At 37.8% G+C, this 21948-nt stretch overlaps 1 protein-coding gene across 1 annotated transcript in view; it reads left to right on the plus strand.

Moving 5' to 3' along the window:
* Positions 1–21676, plus strand: part of tspan15 (tetraspanin 15) — a 28137-nt gene extending 6461 nt beyond the window's left edge. Inside the window, exons 2-8 of the mRNA XM_044029626.1 lie at positions 219–404; positions 3419–3493; positions 6096–6191; positions 14658–14774; positions 17000–17050; positions 17723–17839; positions 20761–21676. Coding sequence (XP_043885561.1) covers positions 219–404; positions 3419–3493; positions 6096–6191; positions 14658–14774; positions 17000–17050; positions 17723–17839; positions 20761–20928 — 810 coding nt within the window. The 3' untranslated portion in view covers positions 20929–21676. The remainder of the gene's footprint in view (positions 1–218; positions 405–3418; positions 3494–6095; positions 6192–14657; positions 14775–16999; positions 17051–17722; positions 17840–20760) is intronic.
* The last annotated feature ends 272 nt before the right edge of the window (positions 21677–21948 follow it).

Raw genomic sequence — 21948 nt, forward strand, 5'->3', positions numbered from 1 at the left:
TAATAATCAAATAGTTAAACGTGTTGTTTGACAAAATACATGTTAATGGAAATGATTGTCACTCCTTTGTAACTGCTAGGCTCTTTGTCTTTAATGCATTGCTTGTTTTCTTTCATTCAGTCTTATTTAAGGCTGATGAATTATTTAGAATTCCTCCTTATTATTTGTTTCCCGTCATGCTCAAGCTGAACATATTATCCTACTTATTGTGTTTCCAGTTAATAGGCGGATTTGTCCTCGCCATTGGCATCTATGCTGAAGTGGAGAGACAACGCTACAAGACATTAGAGGGGATGTTTTTGGCCCCAGCCATCATCCTGATTCTGCTGGGAATTGTCATGTTTGTCGTTTCTTTCATCGGAGTCTTGGCGTCACTGAGGGATAATCTAACTCTGCTGAAAGTGGTGAGTGATTTTCTTACACATTTGTTTTCAAAGAATAAAGTCTGTAAGATGATTAAAGAAACATCATGGTGGAGCGATGGATGTTTGCCGCAGCCTCTGCTTACAACAGCCTATTTTTTTCCCCCATGCAGTCAGAGAAAAGGTACAGTAGCATCTGTGCCAGAACTGACAGGCTGCATAACAGCTTTTTGCCAGAGGCAATCTGCCTCTTAAACTCCCAGTGGCAATATACACCCTCTTCCATTAACTTTAATCTGACAGCCACTGTTTACACTTTAAATGGACTTTAAATTGGCTCTTCATATCCAGGCAACAATGCACTTATAGATGCACTTTTTAAATATGGGCTTTCTAGCACTCTAATGATATGAACATCATCTACATTTATGAGTACTCTTAAATGATTGCTATTTATTACATTTTATGTCAGTGCTGCTACTCAGAAGTATGTTTGTGTAAGTGTATAATCACTTTAAAATAAATCTCATAAAGTGCATGGGTTTTCTCCAGGTACTCGGGTTTCCTCCCACAGTCTAAAAACATGCAGAAGTTAATAGGACACGCTATATTTCCCATAGGTGTGAATGGTTGTTCGTCTCGGTGTGTTTGACCTGTCCAGAGTTCCACCCTGTGTCAGCTGGGATTGAATCCAGTGACTACAGTGTCAATATGTATGTAATTCAGTTTTTACTCGTCAAAATGACGTCACAGATATCCATAATTCAGGTTTTTCTTTTTATTAGTCGCAATGACGTCACTTTTGACTTTCGTGCTTATGGGGTTTGTTGTAATAGGTATCTACAATAATCGTAGATAGATTCCAGTTTCAGATATCTACAATGTCATTGTGACTAGTTAAGATCAAGATATCTTCATATATCCTCAATTGAAGATATCTACATTGTCCTTTTAAGATAAATTGAATTAAGTTTCAGATAGTCAGAATGATGTTGTAGATATCTGAAACTGGATTTGGAGATCTATAATGAATGGTAAACATGACGTAATTCTGACAACTAAAAACTGAATTGCAGATATCTGAAACTGTATTTTTGACAGATTTCTTTAATGGTAATTCCAGATAATCAAACTCGGCGGCTAAATGTTAAAATGGCTTTTTATAATGTACTTTATCCAAGGACTTTGCTTTTTGGTAGAACTGTCACTTTTAAATCTAAAAATTTGGATATCTGTTTGAACTTGGGTGGGAAAGTTCAAACTCAAACCTCACAAACATGTTTGAGTTCAAAATATTCAGCCTACAAGTGCTGCAGACTGTGTGAAGTAATAACCAAGTCGTCCAGCAGCTTGGCCTGAATCCATGCCCTCCCTTTGCAGTTATGTGTATGAAAGTGCTGTGTGGTAATATGATACCATAATATGATATGATATTATGAAATGATAATATGACCTTTCATTTGCTTTCAGTATGTCTGTTCTTTAAACTCTTTGTAGCTTGGGTTCCTTAAGATGTTGGTCAGATGTCTTCGGTCCATGTTGAAGTAAAGGCATCAGTCATTTGCTGCAGTTTTATCAGCATCTCTGGGTCTACCACATCCTAAAGTTGTTATATTGGATCGAGATGTGTGACAGAGAAGGTCACAGAAGTGCATTTACCTCAGAGTCATGGTCATGTAACCACTTTCAAGTAGCCATTTGAAGATGATGCACTGTAGCCAAACTAAATAACTCAATTTTTGAGTTAAGGTATGAATGTGTGAGAGAATGGTTGTTGGTCTCTGTGATAGGCTGGTGACCTGTCCAGAGTTTTCACTGGCTCTCACTCAATGTCAGCTGGGATTGTCTCCAGCTTCCACCTTTGACCCCCAGAGGGTAAGTGGTGTAGATGACAGATGGGTGGATGGATGGATTCATGGACATTGTAGCTATAAGAGGATACTCAGTAGTAATACTCAGAATGGATGGAAGGAGAAACTGCCATCTGCAGGAGCCTTAGTGGACAACGAAGATTAGAGCAGCCTCTACCTGTGAATTGAACTTAACACACATTTGTTTGTTATCCAAACAGCTGTTGTCCACAACTTTTAATCATAAATTCCATCCATCATCCATCACCCACCACTTTATCATTCACATGAGGGTCACTGGTGCCAATCCCAGTTTACATAGGGTGAAAGGCGGGGAACATCCTGGACAGATCGCCAGTCCATCTCAGGGCCACACAGAGACAAACAACCATCCACTCTTATGGTCAATTCAGAGTGTCCAATGTGTCTAATCCCCAAACCTGCATGTTGTTGGACTGTGGGAGGAAACTGGAGAACCCAGAGAAAACCCACGCACACACAGGGAGAACATTCCAAATCCTTGTTCCGACAAGGTCGTGAATCCCGGTCTTCTTGCTCCAAAGGCAAGAGTGCTAACCACTAAATCTAAACTAAAAAAACAAAATTATGGCCCTAATCATAAATTACAATGCGGATTGAGCATCAGCTCCACACAGCTCTCTGTTTTTCCTCAGTATGGCAGTATTTTGTTCTTGTGTCGCTGCACACAGAGTTGGAGTCTCTGACCGAAAGTTTCAGAAGTGAAATCTGCTGCTAAAGAACACCTGGCTCTGATACTCTGATCATAATCACTGCATCAGGTATCAGAAAGATAAAATGTCAAATCTAATACAATGGTATATATATCCTTTGCTTCATTACATTACATGTCATTTAGCAGACGCTTTTATCCAAAGCGACTTACAATGGAATTGAATACAATCAGCGAGGGGTGGAATCGAACTTGCGACCATTGCGACCATGATGTTTTTCGCACAGAGGGTACCGGTCTTAACCACTGAGCCACTCCACCCCCTTCTCAATGCACAGACTGTAAAAATGTGTTTGTTGTACAGTTTATGTATTTGTTGTACAGTTGGAGAAATATGTCTTTTGAAAAGTATCAGCACAAATGAGCTTTGAGTTATTAACCAAAAGCTTAATATATGATCGCTAAGGTACCAATATACTGAGGATTTTATCTCTCTGTTGTCTGTTTGCTCACAGTTCATGTACACGCTGGCCATTTGTCTGATCCTGGAGCTGCTGGGAGGAATCTTGGCGCTGGTATTCCGCAACCAGGTGAGCTTTCTAAGGTGCTGATCCACAATCTGTCAGAATCATTAATGAAAAGTAAATTAAGATTACAATATTAAGTGTCATGGTGGTAATATCAAAAGTAGACGATTAATCCACATCGAGCAAATTTAGACCCGAGCTACATATTGGCTTCTCCTGGAAGAGTGGATTTCTCAGACTGTAAAGTCATTTCACTCTTGCATACAATACTCATGGGATAATATAAATGAATTAACCATGAAACACTGTATTACATTACATTTAAAAAAACAGGATTTAGTGGCATAGAATAAATTGGAAAAATCTTAATATCATTATTTTTGTGAAGAATTATGTAGAATATTCAAGTGGTATATTTTATTCAATAGGAATTTCACTGACATCATACTGAAAATGTATTTGCTAATGTTCCGGGTGAGGAAATGTACAGGGCCAGCATAATCACACGTAATCTGATCTGAAGAGGAAATAGGATTGTTGTTGTGTGATAATAGTATGCGGTCGGCCCGCACTGCTGTCCTGATCTGCCTTTGTGAATCTGTATTAATCTTCTGTCTTTCTTGCTTTTAATGTTTCACTCCTAATCTTTCTTTTGTATTCTTTCCTTGTTGAATTCTACCTCTGTCCTCAGTTTTAATCACATTTCCCCTTCATACAAAATAATCTAATAACATCCACAGTCTACGTCGTGATCATGAAAAATACTAAGAAGACTCATTTGACATTTAAAGGCTTTTTTTTTTCTACTGAAGGCATAGTTCTTACTATCAGTAATTACCACTCTGTATGTAGAATCCATGTTCTTCAGTGAGGCACTGCAGGTGGTATATGTAAAAAGGCGGTGTTTTCACTATCATACCAAGCAGCCCTGGAGTCTGGACCACCCGCCTGTGAAACCCAATCACACTGCATGGCATGAACATTTTCATTTGCTGTATTATTGCTCTTTGCGAAAGCCAATATTAATGTTAATGAAATGATTCTCGCTATTGGTTCAGATCATTAGCCTCTCATGGCTCCCCCAACGTTTATGCGCTCTATTTATTTATTTATTTATGTATGAAAAAGATTAAAACTTGAATGGATCTTCATGGAAGGTTTGATTGTTAGATTAATGGTGTGGATGGTTAAAAATAGCCTGGTAGGATGAGGAGCTGTAAGAGGCAAGAACTTGTTTCAGTGTAGGTGGAGCTCTAACAGATCCCCAATGTCAACAACACCTCTGACTTTGCTGAAATAGTTGGAAACCCACTATGTCCTCAACAAAGGCTCGGGCAAACGTCATGAGAATTAATGGTATGATCCACTCAGGAATCTCAACCAACCACAGAAGAAATAAGCACATAATGGATGTGTTTTTAATAAAAATTAATTCAATTAATTAATTCAAAACAAATGCAATCTTAACTCTTTAAAAAAAAGATTGTAAGCAGAACAACTCTCACTAATGACGTTAAAATAGTATTTTAGCTAAGGGGAAGCATACCAACAATGCCTAGTGTACACTGGTCTTCTTTAGGGTTTCATGTATCGAAATCTAATCCTTCATAGATTGTATTAGAAGAAACTGATTCTCGTCGCATACAAGTGCATATAATTGCAATCATTATGAGCTTTGATCATTAAATACACTACTTATCCAAGCTAATGCATATGTACAAGCATGTAGGGACAGTATAGTGTATATTCAAAACAAAAAACAAGGCAAAATATGTATTTTCTATTCCTCTTTATACGACTGCTACATTATTGCTACATAATTCCTCTCTCAATTAATTCAAAGAATATCTGTCTGTCTGTGAATCATGTGGCTGTCCAACAGTTTAGTTTGACAGGCTTTATACTTGGCAGGTGACTTACTAATGGCACCAGTGTGTGCAGTGTTGACTTTGAGTCGTTGTGTGCCATTTGGATAAGAAATGCAAGGGAATGGTATACGTTTTGTTTTACTAGTTCCTTAAAGTTAACTTATTCACTCATAATCAGTGGTTAGAGGAGGTATTAAAGTGTAGCAGTGACCAGTCTGAATAGGCAAAGCAGTAGATTTACCAAAAATGAACAGCTGTCTAAAGGAAACTGTGAGTATATTAAATGGCATTTTAAATATTAACCTTCAGTCTCTCTCTGGATAGGTTGATACTTTGACCTAACTCAAAGCACCAGATTGTGATGAACAGATGTGAGCTGTCAGACTGTCATGTATCAGTATTCCAGTTGAGAGAATCAGTCACCTTGACTAATCACTGCATTTCCTCACCGGATCTGCTTCTCTGACACACTGATGGTAGATCATCAACTGTCTTTGGAAAAAAAAACCCAACATGGTAGCTAATCATCCCATCAACACTCCCAAACTGTTTTTATTCCTGTCCTCTACCATTACAAACGATGTGTATTTTCCTCAACTGATAGCTAAACAGGTTAATAAATTAAATGGCTGTCAAATGATTCATTTATTACTCCAAGGAAAGCCCCGTCAACTACAACTGCAAAGTACCACAAGCAGTGGAATTCTGCCTCTGCCATTGTTCCTGTGAGTGAGACAGTTCACCTTTTATTTTGTTGTGTAATTATGAACATTTTTGCTTGATTCATTCTTTTATAGACTGTGGAGTTACTGAACAAGAACATCAGAAAGGGCATAGTGAACTACTACGACGACCTGGACTTCAAAAATATCATGGACTTTGTTCAGAAGAAGGTAAGATTATGTTACGTCTGTCACTTGATAAGAAGCATAATTTAAATGTGGCATATCAAATGTGTTACATGAATGCAGCTGCAGTTAGCATCACAAGGGTGTAATTGATGAGTCGAGTCTGCTGCTGCCACACACACACGCACATGCACATGCACACAGCCTGAAGCTGAAGATCTCATTGAGATCTCTTAAGCATTATGAATGTTGTATGAGGGAACAGCAGACTCATCACACAGTGGAATTAAGAAGCAGCCTACAACAACGTAAACCAAATTTTCTGTCGGTCTGTGAGAATAGTGCTTTGTGCTGCCAGGGAATGTGCACGGAGACCAGCACCTGTATAAGTAGAGCTGGATTGTAGCTTTAATCAGATGTTATTTTTGAGGATTGAAAGCCCAAACGTAGTTACTCGGCTGGTTGTGTGATTTCATAAATGGAAAATGAAACAGCTGCCTCAGTTTAAATCCCTCTAGTCATCTGGCAGATGCCAGTTGTGTTGATGTCCCCTGTGCTAAGATTGTCATTCATTCTAAACTAAACTCATTATATGAAAATACTACCCCCCCCCACAACATTAAGCTAGTAAAGCTGCAAACAGGTTGTAGTATAACTGAAAAGAGAACAAAGAAGCACCCACGTATAGATTCAGAACTCAATTCTGCTGCACAAACAACACAGTAGTTTAGCAGTTTAACAACTAAAATGTGTTGTATTTACAGTTCAATACTAAACGTGTTCTGGAGCGAGATTAGAACTTGTCAGTAGTCCATTCAGAATGAGCTGTTTATATATGAGAAATGTGTTAATGTGTCAATTTTACATAATTATCGCGCTTTTTTGTTCTAGTTGTTCGTTTGCAGAATTTATGTATAAATAAAGGGGCCTGAAATGAGCTTCCCCTGTTTCAAAGACCACCACTGCCCCACTCATCCTTGGTGTGCGGGTGCATACACACAAACGCTCCGTCAGTCCGGTCTGATAGTATTGCTTCACAGCATACAAATAAAGTTGCATAGTTTCTGTTGTGAAGACCAAACAGAAGCAGAGTAATGAGCAGCAACAGCAGCTTTAAACTCGACAGTGGCTATAGTACCTTTTTGTACAATAGTAATGTATTCAATAACAGAATGAAAACAATATGACAATATGAGACGTGTCTTGCTCTTACAGTGCTGTTCTTGACAACAGCAGCAGCTCTTTTTTAACACACACACACACACACACACACACACACACACACACACACACACACACACTCAATGCCTAACTGGAACCTTAACCTAACCACTTAGCCAGTTCCTCAGAAATTAGATTCTGCCTCCTTAGGATAAGGTTTTTGTCTCCTTGAGGACTCCAAACACACAGACACACACACACACACACAGAGTAAATGACTCCGCATTTGGCAGAGAAAGTGAAAGTCAGATATTTCCTTTGGGATTTGGTGAAGACTATAAAATAGAGGTAAAAGAGAGTGAAAATTGGACTTCTCAGGCTACCAGTTATGACAAAATGATGATAATGTTGAATTGGCAGCTTTTTGCAGACACATACATTGTGAGTGATTTTTTTGTTTGTTTATGAGTTTGTTTCCATGACTCATGAGGGGCCAGTACAATAATGAAGTTCCGTCAGTACAATTTGCCAGGAAGAGAGACAGACAATGATGCTGGTGCAGATCAGGTCCAAATATCATGTTGCCATTCTTGCTTTGGCACAATTGTGGTTATTACCTGCATGTGTTTATTAATTTCAAAGGCAGGGGCCACATCGTTACTCCAAACCAAATAACATAGACTGTTTGCTTTGGCAGCAAATTTTATGTTTATCTGGTGATTCTTCTATATTTTTCCTTTCATGGCGTGAAGCTGATTGTTGGCTGCCAAAGGAGAGAGAAAATTAAACCAGATTGAGGCTGTACCCATGTGTTTGTGATGACTTTGGGTGAAATTTAGGCAATAAAACAGTTATCTCAATTTACTTTTATTAAATATCAATACAGCAAAAGTTAGATATATACAGAATATGTTTATACAATGTTCAAGCTCAACACATATTGTCTAATTACTGTGAATGTTTTTTTCTTACACTGCGTGCATCAACTTCACATGACCTGGCTGAAGCTATCCCAGCCACATGATTGGTTCAATGTGTCTCTCATTGTCAAGGAAATTGTTTGAGGAAAACTTGTATTGCGGTATTATATCACTATTGCATTATTGCACAGGCTTATGTTGACCTGAGATTCCATACAGAACAATGAGCGACTAAGGTTAAGCAAGAGAGAGCATATTACATCATGGCTGGAAATTGCTCTCCAAAAAAAATGACAAAGACTGACTTGTCCAAGATCCCAAGGACAATCACTGGTCCAGATGCAGAGTGTGCTGCAAATCAATAAAAGTGGACGCCATGGGGGAGAAGCGGCTCTTACAAGTTGACCTGCCATCTTAAACTGTTAGCACATTCGAGTCCTTAAATATGAGGAAATTGGTCCTGGATAGTCCTCGGAAAAAATCCTTGAATTTGATGTCAAGTTGTGGGAACCCTGGACCCAAAACTAAATTAATAGACAAACTAAAATGTAATTTAAAACAAGTACATTTAGGAAAAAAAACCTGTCCGTGCAATAATAATCCATCTTTACAGTGTTTGTTATGGCTGTAAAGTATGTGTAATATGCCCGGAAACACTGGAAATGGTTGTAAAATCCTATCCCGGTTTGGCAACGGAAATCTGTGGATTATTGGCAGGTCATATGTTATCCCATATTAATTAATTTCAAGATGACCTTTCTGTCTACTGTGCAGTGGTATTCTAATGGAAATGTGATATTTATTCCACCAAGAATTACACAATCCCATTTCAAAACATTCATAACACATAATGATAATAGACTGCTGACCTGCATTCATTTAATTTTCCCTCATCGACAATGTGCTTGGTAAATTCAGACACCTAGTCCTCACAAATGGTGAAATATTCTTACTTTGTTTTCTATGCTGCACTTTAATAAATGCACGTGTTAAACATATGAACATTGTTGTGAAGAGCATAAAGTGGCCTGTACGTTTTTGTGCCTGCTCATGTCTGTAATTGATTTGTTGCAAATATTGCATGACTGCAATTACAGACATGACACCACACCAGGTCACACTGCTGAAATATTTCACACCCTTTTCAATTAAAATTTACACAAGGTCTCACATATACACTGTTTTCTCACAGCTGCTGTACCATTTTTGTTACACTTTCTTCCCCACTGCCGTGTGACAGATTGACACAAAAGCAATCATTCATATTTCTAACTTCATTTTGGCTTTGTTACCGATTTGCATTTAAAGACACAAAAAGTCCTGGCATCTTGATATTTGTAGCCCAGTTTCTGTGTGTGTAGATTCAGATACCCGTGTACATTCACACCCCCATTCATACCTACATCCATTTACGCATACATACAGTACCGTCACCTTTGTTTACCTTCCTTTGCCCCCCGAATTGCTCGTTTACTGTATGAGTTTGATTATAACTCTATTTATATAGAGTTATATAATATTTGAGGCAATTATGCTTGCATACAAGAGGAACTCTGTACCTCCTCCCTAAGTTCAGTAAAACATATTCTGGAAACAACACGTGATCTGTTGAACCGAATGTTTCTGGCCTGCCTGATGGTAACCTGTTCCAACAGATCTTGTTCGAGTGAATGGGGTAGGGGTAGCCATCATCTTAAAATAAATCAAGGGCGCCATGTCAGACATGTGTTGATAAAGCTTCTGCCACCACACAATTTTTTTTTTTCATACCTTTCATATCTTTCTCAACACCTACATATGGTGAGAAAGAACACCTTTCATGTAATCATGGTATGAAAGAAAAACACGATAATGTATATGAACATGAGCTCTAATTTGAGTAATGTCAATGGTTTTTTTCAGTGGTTACATAGAGAAATCACGCAGACAAATCAACAATAAACAAAATCAATGATATCAGAAGTCGGGGGGGAAACCAGTCTGCACCTTCACTTCTCTTTTATTGACACTTGGCTTCATCTCTATTTGACCTGGAGAAATCCTGATTGATTGGCGCACACACCTGGCCCATCCATTAAGATAGCAGGCTGATGTAACATTGATAGGAATAGTCTAAATCCCTATGGAATGATAGATTGTTGGCGCTGGTTGTGTCACTGTAGATGCACAGCTGCTGCAAAGGAGAATGTCACAGTGAGATAATAGTTCCTCCTCTAGTGCACACTGGTTCTTTACATCTGTCGTGCGATCTACCTTCGATACCATTGTTAAGTGCCTTATTAACACTGCCACTCAAACCTGAGGATTTACAGGTTTGTAAAGTTATAAAGTTATAAAGTATTTATTAGAGAATAAATATCTCTAATCATTTTAAGATCCCGACAGACAGATCCCAGGAAATATTCTGTGTAACTTGTTTTAATTCATTAAAAAAAACACTCAAACCGATTAATCAATTATTAATCAATTAATCAAGTAATTGTTGTAGTCTTACAGTAATACGATGTTATTAACAAACTAATATCCAGGTAATACTTTGGTCATGGGAATTACTCTAGGCTACCATCAATTTAATACCTTCACATGACATTTTTTTGTGAACCAAAATTGCTAATTGCCATTAAACTGTTTAAATAAGTCCCCTTTTTGTCAAGCACACATTTTCCTTTGTTATTTTCAAGTTATTGCATAGTGAAAAACATAGAATTAACATAGTATTACTTGACAATTACAGAAATGTTATTCTACAGAATATGACTCGACTCAGCGGTGACTTCACTGCCATTTACAGCTTTTGACTGATGTAAACAGAACGCAGCACCACCCAGTCTGCCAGGGCAACTGGTCGTCAGTTACACAAAAGACATAATCTTTTCCTCTTCTAATAATAGCATAGGTTAATGGTTATCTACAGTAAGATCTCAAACTCTTATCCCATAACCTCACGTCTTGATCCACAGTGTGTCAATACTGTTCTCATACTTTAGATTAAGCTGTCACTCTGCGGTAATTTTGCTGGACTTTGCAGGCTGTGAACCAAGGCATTAATCAGGCTTTGTTCCGGGATCAAACAGAAATGGAATTAAATTGAGACAGGGTGCAGGTGGCATTGCCCTTCTCCCAGTGTGTTTTACAGCAAATTGTAGAATGGCTCAGATATTTTTTTTTTGAGAAGACGGAGGTCCTTCAATCATATTCTACACTGTCATTGCTGTTGACAGGTCTTTTGAGAAATGATAGCTTTAGGGTTCTCTTGTGATGATTTAAAAAACAAACAAAAAAAAACCTAAACTGCACTTGACATGAATCTTCTCAAAGTAAAGGATTTACTGCAAGAGTGATGGATGGTACAATAGTGTAAAGCTGCACCCCCGACTCACTCTGGAGCTGTACTGTTTGCAGATTTACAACAAACAACTGCAGACATTAATCACCTCATAAACACTTTACCTGGTGTCATGCCATCAGGAAGAGAGACTTCCTTCTGGTGTTGTGCCAAAGAGCAGCCTAATTAATATTCATTTATTCATGTTCTCTCTTTATCTCTTGTCCTCTCTTACTGTGCCTATTCAGTGTGACCCCGCTTCCCATTTGTCCTCCTGTTCTTTCTATTTGCTGTCCTAACTTAAATGTCTTTCTCCTTATGACGTAAATGATGGCAAAGCACAGTTCTCAGTCCATAGTTTTGCTCTTGGGCTTTTTATGAAGTGTTTATTTTGTGGTAGCTCAGCAACTGCACTCTATCCAGTGAAAGTACATATCAAATAGAAATTACTGATTTTGGCAATATTGGTATAATTTGACTTGAGTGCAGTCATTTTAGTGCAGTGCATGTTTTTTTTGTGTCAACCATCCAGCATGAAAAGTTGTTTGGGAAAATGCTACAGTTGTTAAATCATGCCTCATTTCCACATAGCTCTTTCGGTGCCTCATGATGTTTGTTGTAAATTTTGTAGTTTTGTAGTAGTAATCAAACTTCCTTTGTGTCACCTAAAACCAGAAGAGTGAATCTCATCAGTATCAGTGAGCCAAAAAACATGCAGCGTGCAAGGCAGGGCTTAACACGTGTGCGAGTGTCTGTGTTGTGTTTTGAGGCTGACACTGTTTAATGAAATTTTCAAGAAGTCCCCCAACCCATCTTAATTTAATGGAATTTGGTAAATCTATGCAGGATCAGACACTCGAGCATCACTTTAACCTGGATCCAATCCAGATTACAGATTATTTGGTGGCAAAAAATTATATTTCATCATTATATCCACATTGGCAGGTCACACGGCAGAATAGTGGTTAGTGCTGTTGCCTTGGAGCAAAAAGAACCGGGTTCACGACCCAGTCAGAAAAAGGGCTGTCTCTGTGTGTCCAGGAGTATACCCCAACATTTGCCCTGTGTCAGCTGGGATTGACTCCAGTGACCCGATACCCTCATGTGGAGGATAAAGCGGACATGGATGCATCCATTCATTTTGCTATTCATTCTTTGGTACATTTGGGGTGGGTCATAATTTGGGCGGAAATTTGGGTGGAAGTTACCTGGCTGAAGAAGAGGGAGTTTACAGTGGTATAATGGTGGAGAGAGCTACGATAATGTCCCATCCACGTTCTTTAAATAGACTAGACTAGAATGTACTTTGTTCTTTATGTTGTGAATAAGTGGAGAAATCCTGCACTTTTAACTTTTCGCGGATGTTTTGTTTTCTTCAGTTAGACAGATACCCTGATGTATTGCTTTATGATTGTCTTGCAATATATTGATTATCAAAGAATCGTTGTATCATGGTATTGTAATTGTGAGGTACCCTGGGATTCCCAACCCTATTGTATATAGAGTCATTTGTCAGTGTCATTTTTCCACAAAAACCACATCCTGATAGCAATGATGGTTACAACGTGTAAGCAAGGCTGACGGGAAACAAATATGAATGCAGAAGGTGTTGTTTTTGTGTTCTCATTGATCATTACCCCGGGCAATCAATTTCAACATCATAATTAAAATGTTAAGCCAAAACGGGGTCCATAACAAAAATTGATGTTATCATGGTTGCTTGGCAAAGAGGCTATCTGGAAAAACCTACAAACGATTTGACACTTTAAAACCTTTAATTAACTTTTAAACCTTTTAACAGCCAAAAGCAATATTCATTATCTTTCAAAACAGCTTATCACCCTTATTGATTGTCCCAATGAAGTATTCATACTTTGTTTTCCTGAAGGTCAGGTAGAGGCTTGGTTTTACATGATTTGTGCCGGTAAATCTTCATCAACAGGTTGGCAGGTATCAATGGTGACCTCAAGTGTAATTGATTGTAGGAGAAACATTTTAGTCTGTGAGGCTGCTGCTTTCAGATGTTGACTCTTACTGCTCTTTCATGTTGGACAGATGACGCATTGACAAAATCACAATGAACTTGTTTCATTGTGCTTTTACTGAGTCTATAACGTCTTTTTGTCTTGTGTCATAATTTAAAAACCTATTTGGTGCACCAACACAGTGCTCACATGGATGGAATTTTTTACGGTCCCTGAATGTTGAACAAAGCGAAATAAAATAGATTTGTTCCAGCAGCCGTTGAACAAAACACATTAGAAAACTTTGCTCAAACCTTATTCTGATTATTTGTTGTCATTGACGATTGATTGTTTGCAGAGACTTTGTCTTACATAGACAATATGCCCTTAACATATTATTTTCCTATTTAAATGCATTGGAGAGCACTTCATAATATTTTCATGTTATATTTTGATTGTTCAGTTGGTCTGTTTCAGCAATGTTGTAAAACTAGATATTACCATTGATTAGTTGAGATAGAAAATTAGAAATGACTTATGTTGTGTGTTGTAATATCATGCTGTATTTTATCCTATAATTTCTAATAATGATACTAATAATAGTAATGTTTTCAACCATGATACTCAGCTGAATCACCCCCCCCCACACACACATTTTGGTAGGGAGAGACAAACAAACTCAAATTACAGTCAAAATTACATGCAAATGATCATTAATTATGTTGCTGTCACAGCAGAAACAATTAAAGCTTGCTAATCCCCATGGACACAGATACACAGTTTTGTGATAGAAAGTTTGCAGCTCTTTTATTAGAATGATTTCTCTCCCATCATTGAATGTATGTTTGACTGTTGTCCTAATTCTAGGATGGGTCAAATGCAGAGAAATACTTTCCCTAAGGGGATTAATAACATTCAATTCTCAATTCTCAATTCTCTTATATTCTGTATCATATATGTATTATTTAACTGAACTGTAACTGGCGAGCTGTCCTGGCCAGGTCTCCCTCGTAAAAGGGAATTCCTGTTTAAATAATGTTGTTTAACAAATGTTGACAACACATTTTGTTGCTTTCCTTTTTTATCTTTAATATATCTCATATATTTTTCTTTCTTCCTCTATTTTTCTCATCAATGGCAGTTTAAGTGTTGTGGAGCTCTCGAGTACAGCGACTGGGAGTTCAATATGTACCACAACTGTTCTTCACCTGGTCCAATGGCCTGCGGTGTCCCATATACCTGCTGTGTCACTACCAAGGTCAGTATCACAATTTCTTTACTGTTTTAAGTACTGTGGTCATCACAGCACTATTTGTTCAAATGTTAACATTGTAAATGTAACATTATTTCAAGCGGCTTTGTATTTCATTCAGTATTAGAGTCTTTCCTTCTGTTTGGATTGTTCAGAATAACTGAATGAATTATTTTAATCCCTGCTCAGTATATCTGTCAGTATATCCACATAATGCCAGTTTATGGTTACATATTTTACTGTAGGGTTTCTCAATCCGGTCCTGGGGACCCACTGCCCTGCATGTTTTAGAAATGTCCTTGCTCCAACACTATAATACTGTGAGTTGCAGTAGTCGATACAGGAGGTGACGTGGGCATTAGTAAGTGTAACTATGCTGAACAAGTAATGTTATATTGATGTGTGCTTGGAATGAAAATGAACTGTCAAGGAAGACACACAGACTCTTAACTTGGCGGAGACAGATCAGATCAGATTTAACTGGGGTGAATTTAGAGCCAATTGAGAATGGTGGGAGGGCTGAGTCGGCATTAGTGGAGAGATAGAGCTGGGTGTCATCAGAGTAGAAGTGGAAAATGGATCCCACACTTTCTTAAAACGTTGCCAAGTGGTAGGAGATAGGTAGATGGTAAAGAGTATAGGACCCAGGACAGAGCCTTGGGGTTTCAATGGATGTAAGTAAAGCGTGATGAGAACTAAAGTTCCTGAATTTTTAAACCAGCTGAGTGTGGTGTCAGTGAATCCTAGACAAGCTTATATATGAGAAAGAGAATAGAAATGAATAAGCTGCTGTCAACAAGGCATTGGTGATTTTAACCAGGGCTGTTCCAGTACTGTGTGAGTCCACAGAGACTGATTATAATAGTGGTAATTAAATCTGTGCCATACCAAACAAGGCAATTTCTCCCACACAAGTGTATTCCCTTTAATTAATGCACCTACACGCTTGCACAGTTTATTAAAAGAAATCAACACTTTGTTTGTTTTTTTTTTGAATTTATTTTCCATCAACTGACTTGTATTTTGTATCACTGTGACACACATGTCAAGTATTTCATTTCCTGTCAACCAACATAGTTTTAGTTTCCTGTTTTCTTCATGTAGAGGAAACATGGTTATTCAGCGTAATATCTTCCAATTGAATATTGTAATCAAACCTGCTGTTATCACAGTGTCGAGATACTGGATAGTGACGAAGCAATAATTAAGGCTTGGTGTGGTTTCTTGTTATTCACCGCAGTCACTTCAAAAAAATCCTTGCCAGTGCTATTAAAAAGTTTTAGAATTTTACAAGTTGTAATGTATATGCAAGTGTAGTATGATAACAATTGTTATTATAATTACTGTGCATTAGGGCTGCAACTAACGATTATCGTCATAATCGATTCATCTGTTGATTATTTACGTTATTATATTTACTTGTTCGGTCTCTAAAATGTCAGAAAATGTTGAAAATTAAGTTTTAGTGATTTCTTTGTTATATGGCGCAAGTTTAACAAAAAGATAAAGACAAATGAGACACACTTGGTTATGGACAGAAAAGTTTTGACATCATGGAGGTGGAAGGAGAAGCAACTGGTTAGAAAAACACTCCTGTGAAGATTTGATGCAAGGGAGGCAACAGAGTCTTGTTGCACCTGGTTGACGCTTTTGATGTATCAGGGTAAAATAACAAAATAAAATATGTAGGCAACAAATTAACAAAATAGAACTGCTGGAGTGTATCATTGGCCATTGGTACAAGTATATAAACTTACAGTAATGAAATTTGTGAAGAGTGAATAATCATCTCCAAATCTACCTTAGACACAAGAGGGGTTTTGATTTAGAAATATTACAGAGATGGAAGAAACTGTTTTTTGTTTTGTTTTAATAGAGGGATACTGGTGGTTATATAACATTCCATTAGCTTCAGTTACTGCTATTCTGAGCACTTCTTGCTGCTAATCATGTCATCACATAATAATGTGTTAAAGAGCTAATGTCACTGAATCTTGTGTAATGTCTTGAATTGATTGATGGATGGATGAATGATCACTCCTTTCCTCCTCTTCCTCCTCCGTTCTTCCTGTTCCAGACAGCCGTGAGTGATGGACGGTTCATCTCGTCTTGTTTGAATATTAATACATTTCAACAGAAAAAAACCTTGGACTTACAGTTTTACAGTGTCACTCAGCTGTGTGTCTAAATTGTAACAATCTAACCACTTTTTATTCTCTCTCTGCTTTCAGCCTAATGAAGTGGCCAACACCATGTGTGGCTGTGATGTACTGAAGCGCCAGGTGAGAAGTGTAGTATGATAACAATTTTTATTATTATAATTACTATACATTAGGGCTGCAACTAACGATTATCGTCATAATCGATTTATTTGTTGATTATTTACGTTATTATATTTACTTTTTCAGTCTTTAAAATGTCAGAAAATGTTGACATTTTATTCAGTTATATGACACAAAGAAAACAGAAAATATTCACATTTAAAAAAACTGAAAATTCAGAGAACGGTCAGTTAATAGTAATCAATTAATAATACGATGAGTTGAATAATCGTTTTTATTTGAATCCCCTTTCAAGTCTTACAATGACACTTTACTGAATGAGCATTTAAAACAGTATAAACAGGTATACATAAAAGATCAAATAATGAATAAAAAGTACAACAAATACAACAGGTGAAACGATAACATCATTGGGTTGAATATTATGGTGTATCAAGACAGGCTATTTTGAAAATGTGTGCTTTTAGTTGTGATTTAAAAGCAGTTTGTGAGATGAATTGGCATGCACTGACTGAGAGGGCGTTTAAAAGTCTAGGACCACTAACCAGGAGGTTGATGGTTCAATCCCTGGCTCTCCAGTCCACATACTGAAGTGTCCTTGGACATGAAACTGAACCCAAAGTTCCTCCTGATTAGAATAGAAAAGTGACTCAAATGTTTTCTTTTTCACAGCGTTTAAACCTGATGGATACCATTCACATCAGAGGCTGCACTGATGCTTTCTTCATCTGGCTCATGGACAACTATAAGATAATGGCTGGACTGCTGTTAGGTATTCTTCTGCCTCAGGTAAGCTGGTTTTGCTTTCTTTGTGAGGACACTCATAGATATAATGCATGCCATAGCCCCTTACCCTAACATTAACCATCACAACTAAATGCCTAACCTTAACCTAAACCTAAAACCAGGCCCGTTAAAATTGTATGGACCAGCGAAAATGTCCTTAATAGAGCTGCAACGATTATTCAATTAATCAATCATTAATAAATTACTAAATTCATTTATTTTGATAATAGATTAATCAATTTGAATGTTTTTCTGAATTAAATGTGAATATTGTCTGGTATTTTTAACAACTAGTAATTGTAAAATGGTTTTAACGATTTGGACATTGGAACTGTATCCATAGCAACCCAGTCCCCTGCCCTTGACTCCTCTTCTGCTTTGTCTATGTATATATTTATATGGAGAATGTCAGCCATTAAAGAAAGGATAGTATGGGAGTTTTAAGGTCAGGTTATATGCAAGCTATTTATACTGTACATTGTCACGAGAGCTGTAACCTTTTCCAAAAATCAAGTTTTGAAATGTTGTTCCTTCTAAAACGATATTTTTTTTATTACTGTTCCTGGTGGTATCACCAGACTTCGTACACAGTGATATGTGGTCACCGTTCTATCAGAACCATGTCCCTAGCAACAAACTCTTATATTTAGCAATGATCTGCTGTACACAAGTCATTATAGACCATCGAATGCCATGATTGATCAATCAGAATTGAGTATTCAGCCACATAGGGTAGTAGGTGATTATTCCAATCTTGACTTGTGCTTATGGAAGCACGGAATTAGATTTGTGTCGTTCAATATCATCAAACACACAAAATAAAAATGCAAATAAAAATAAAATATTAATTTAATCATTCAAAATGATTTTCAAATTAATTTCACTTGCTCTGACTCTTCTTTGCGTTCTCTGGCTATTTGTTTGTAATTCTGACTGTGGGCGGGGCTAAGGAAGGAAGCCACCTGCTGATTGGCTACTGAGTTTTGGAGCGACAGCTCTATTGACCGGAAGTAAACACGGTCTGATGGAAGCATTTGACATTTTTACCTAATATCGCTTTTCTTTTGAAGACGTCCATTGGAGGATGAGGAAGTGACAAGATATGAAAGCCGTGCTTCAGTAATGTGTCATTTGTATCTGCAACACCTCTTTACTCTTTTACATAATGCATCTGCATAATGGCCTCACTGAGCAGAAACTCCAGGAAATTACATTTGCACCATGTCCAGAGTAGAAATACATCAGTAAACATTTTCTGAGCAGTTTATGGTCTCACTCGCCAATTCCAGGTACAGCATGATATCCATTTTGTGAAATATGGTCCCATTTGGACTAAAATAGACAATAAATCATGTAGAACTGAACAATTAATCAAACATGTATCAAAATCACCATACTGCTGCAATTTTCAATGGCAGGAGGCGTAATAAATCAAAAAGCCAAAATGTGCGAAAAATGACCATTTTAGATTAAATATTGTCCTGGCCTATACACACCATATTCAACAGGCTGAAGGAAACATCTTTGTTTCTCACAGATCTGCACAAATATCACATAGTAGTCATGTAAAATGTGTTATGAAAAAAAAAATGAAAAAATCACATCGTGTAAATGAAAATCATCAAATATGATCAAATCGTAATGTCAGTCAAAAATAATTAGATAGTTATTCAAAATTATTCAGCCCTAAAATCATGTTTGATTCATCCATGAAGGTTTCCGTCATTTCTCCTCATATCAGTTTTCTTTTCAGTGACATCAATTAGAGGAAGTCTGCGTGACACACATGAGAGCTGAGCGCTCGTCACCGTCATCATTTCTGTCTTTATCTCGTTTTATTTAACACACGTGTTAAAATATGCAGTTGAATGTAGAACGTATCTGCATGATGGCGTCACAGAGCAGAGGCTGGCAGTTACTCATCCAGTCCGTACATGTGAACGTTCTCATCTGACCTGTTTTGTGGAGGAAGTCTCCTCTCCCTTTCTGAGGTGCGAGGATTCATTTGACACCTCTGTCACCAGACTGACACTGATCTGATATTACATCACCGCAGTGCAAAAACAAAAAAACTCACCAGGTTTTACAGTGTGCTTGGGCTCTGACTGATTAAGGAAGCACAAGGTGAAATAATAATATACTGCGAGTCGTAGGAAGGGCCTGTTGTTTGTGAGCATTTGAAATCTGCTATGTCATCAGTTTTCATCCGTCTCATTCCAGCAAACTTAATTTTTCCAAAACACCTTGAGGGATGTTTTTCAAATTTAGTAGAAAAATAAAAGCACATCAAATACATGCTCTTGTGAATGCTATGTCTCTGGAACAATGTCATCAAATTTTGGTATAAATGTTCTCTTGGATTCAACTGAATAGATTTTCAAGGCTTCTGGCACAAACACTCGCTGACGAGTAGGATTCTAAAATTTGAACTGATATTTCATTGACGGGTTAGTAAACAAAAGCTAAGCATTAACAATAAATTCATAGACATTCATAAATGTGCGTTTTCTTTAACCGATGTTTTGAAAATTCATTATTTTGAATGGAAGTCTTGCTAATGTTCGCAGCAATCATTTTACAACACGAAATAACGATATAAATAAAAAATACAGGTCAGATTATTCACTTTTGTTAGACAACACTAAATAACAAGAATGAATGCGTGACCGATCGATACTCCACGTCACATGAGGTGTACGTGCATCGTCTAAGTTGTTGATGTATTATTCCAGAAGACAGTTTACAGGAAAGGACGTCTCGTTCTCTGAAATCATATTTCCTCCCTCCTTGTATCTTTTCCTTCCATCTTTGCCTTGCTTCCCTCATGGGAATGAGAAACAAGACATTAAGACAAATTAGAAGAACCACAGTGACCTTCCCATCCCCATACTTAACCACCCTTGTCTCTCTCTATCTCTGTTTAGTTCTTTGGCGTGATAGTCAGTTGGCTGTACATCACTCGTGTCGAAGACGCCATCAACGAGTACGGCCACTACATGGACGGACTGCTGGACCCAAACGCAGAGGAAAGAGGATTCAAGAGTCAGGGCCGCGTGGCCAAATGGTTTAAGTGTATGCCGGAGATTGACTGATGGAAACAAATCAAATCAGAGCAGCAAAATGGATTCATGGCGGCGTTCACAGTTGGTTAAACCACTGCAGTCGATCCACATAGTGTTGCAGCTAGTGCAGGACTCTACCGTTGAACTGCAGGCATTTAAAAAAAATATGGAGAAGTAATTGTTTTGTTTTGTTTTATTGGGGAAGAAGGAATTGTTCAGAACCTATCATAATATTGTAAATATACTGAATGTATTCATTAATAATTGATTTAACATACAGTACAGTGCACTAATGCATTCATTGTTGAATACGGGAGCTCATCTTGTGATTCAATGTGCTTTTACCTCAGACAGTCTCAGGGATGAACACAGAACAATCACTCTTATTTTGTTTAGTGTTAGCTGTAAAATGTCTGGAGGATCGGCTCCAGACATTTTGTCAGGTTAGCTGTTCACACGTTTCAGATGTGACTGAAGGTCTCCTGAGGCAGGTGAGGCTTCAAGCACACGTGCGGGGGAGGGGTTGGGGGGCAAGACACTCACTCAATTATCCATCACTTCTCCTGCTCCTGCCTTCTCATGTGGGCTCAATCTGACTTGTTCTGGAAAAATGTCTAGTACATATACAGTTCTGCCACAGCTCGGCTCGGCTCAAGTCTGCATGTCCTTTTTCTTGCTTTTTCATTAGTGATAGTACCTGGTGATTTTACCTGATCTGGTGAGGTTCTGACGTCCGACACAGGAATCATCCCGAACAATGCCGAACTGTAGGTCAGTTAAAAAGTCTTAAAAATCCTGAAAACATGTGTTAATCTCCAACATTTAGCAAGGAAATGTCTAAAATCTCAATATTTAACAGAGGAGTCTGGTGTATTTAGAGACAGCACAGCAGTCAGCTGTATTTCAGTTTAGTGACTGTATCAGACAGAGTCTGCGCTCCGGTCATGCAGGAAGGACTGAAGTAATCTTTTTAATTGACTGATTCTACTGCTTTACAATGTCACGGCACTTTCGTGCCACGTTGAGGAGGTACGATAGTAATGGAAAATC

The sequence above is a fragment of the Solea senegalensis genome, linkage group LG7 (assembly GCF_019176455.1).
Source record: "Solea senegalensis isolate Sse05_10M linkage group LG7, IFAPA_SoseM_1, whole genome shotgun sequence".
NCBI lineage: Eukaryota > Metazoa > Chordata > Actinopteri > Pleuronectiformes > Soleidae > Solea > Solea senegalensis.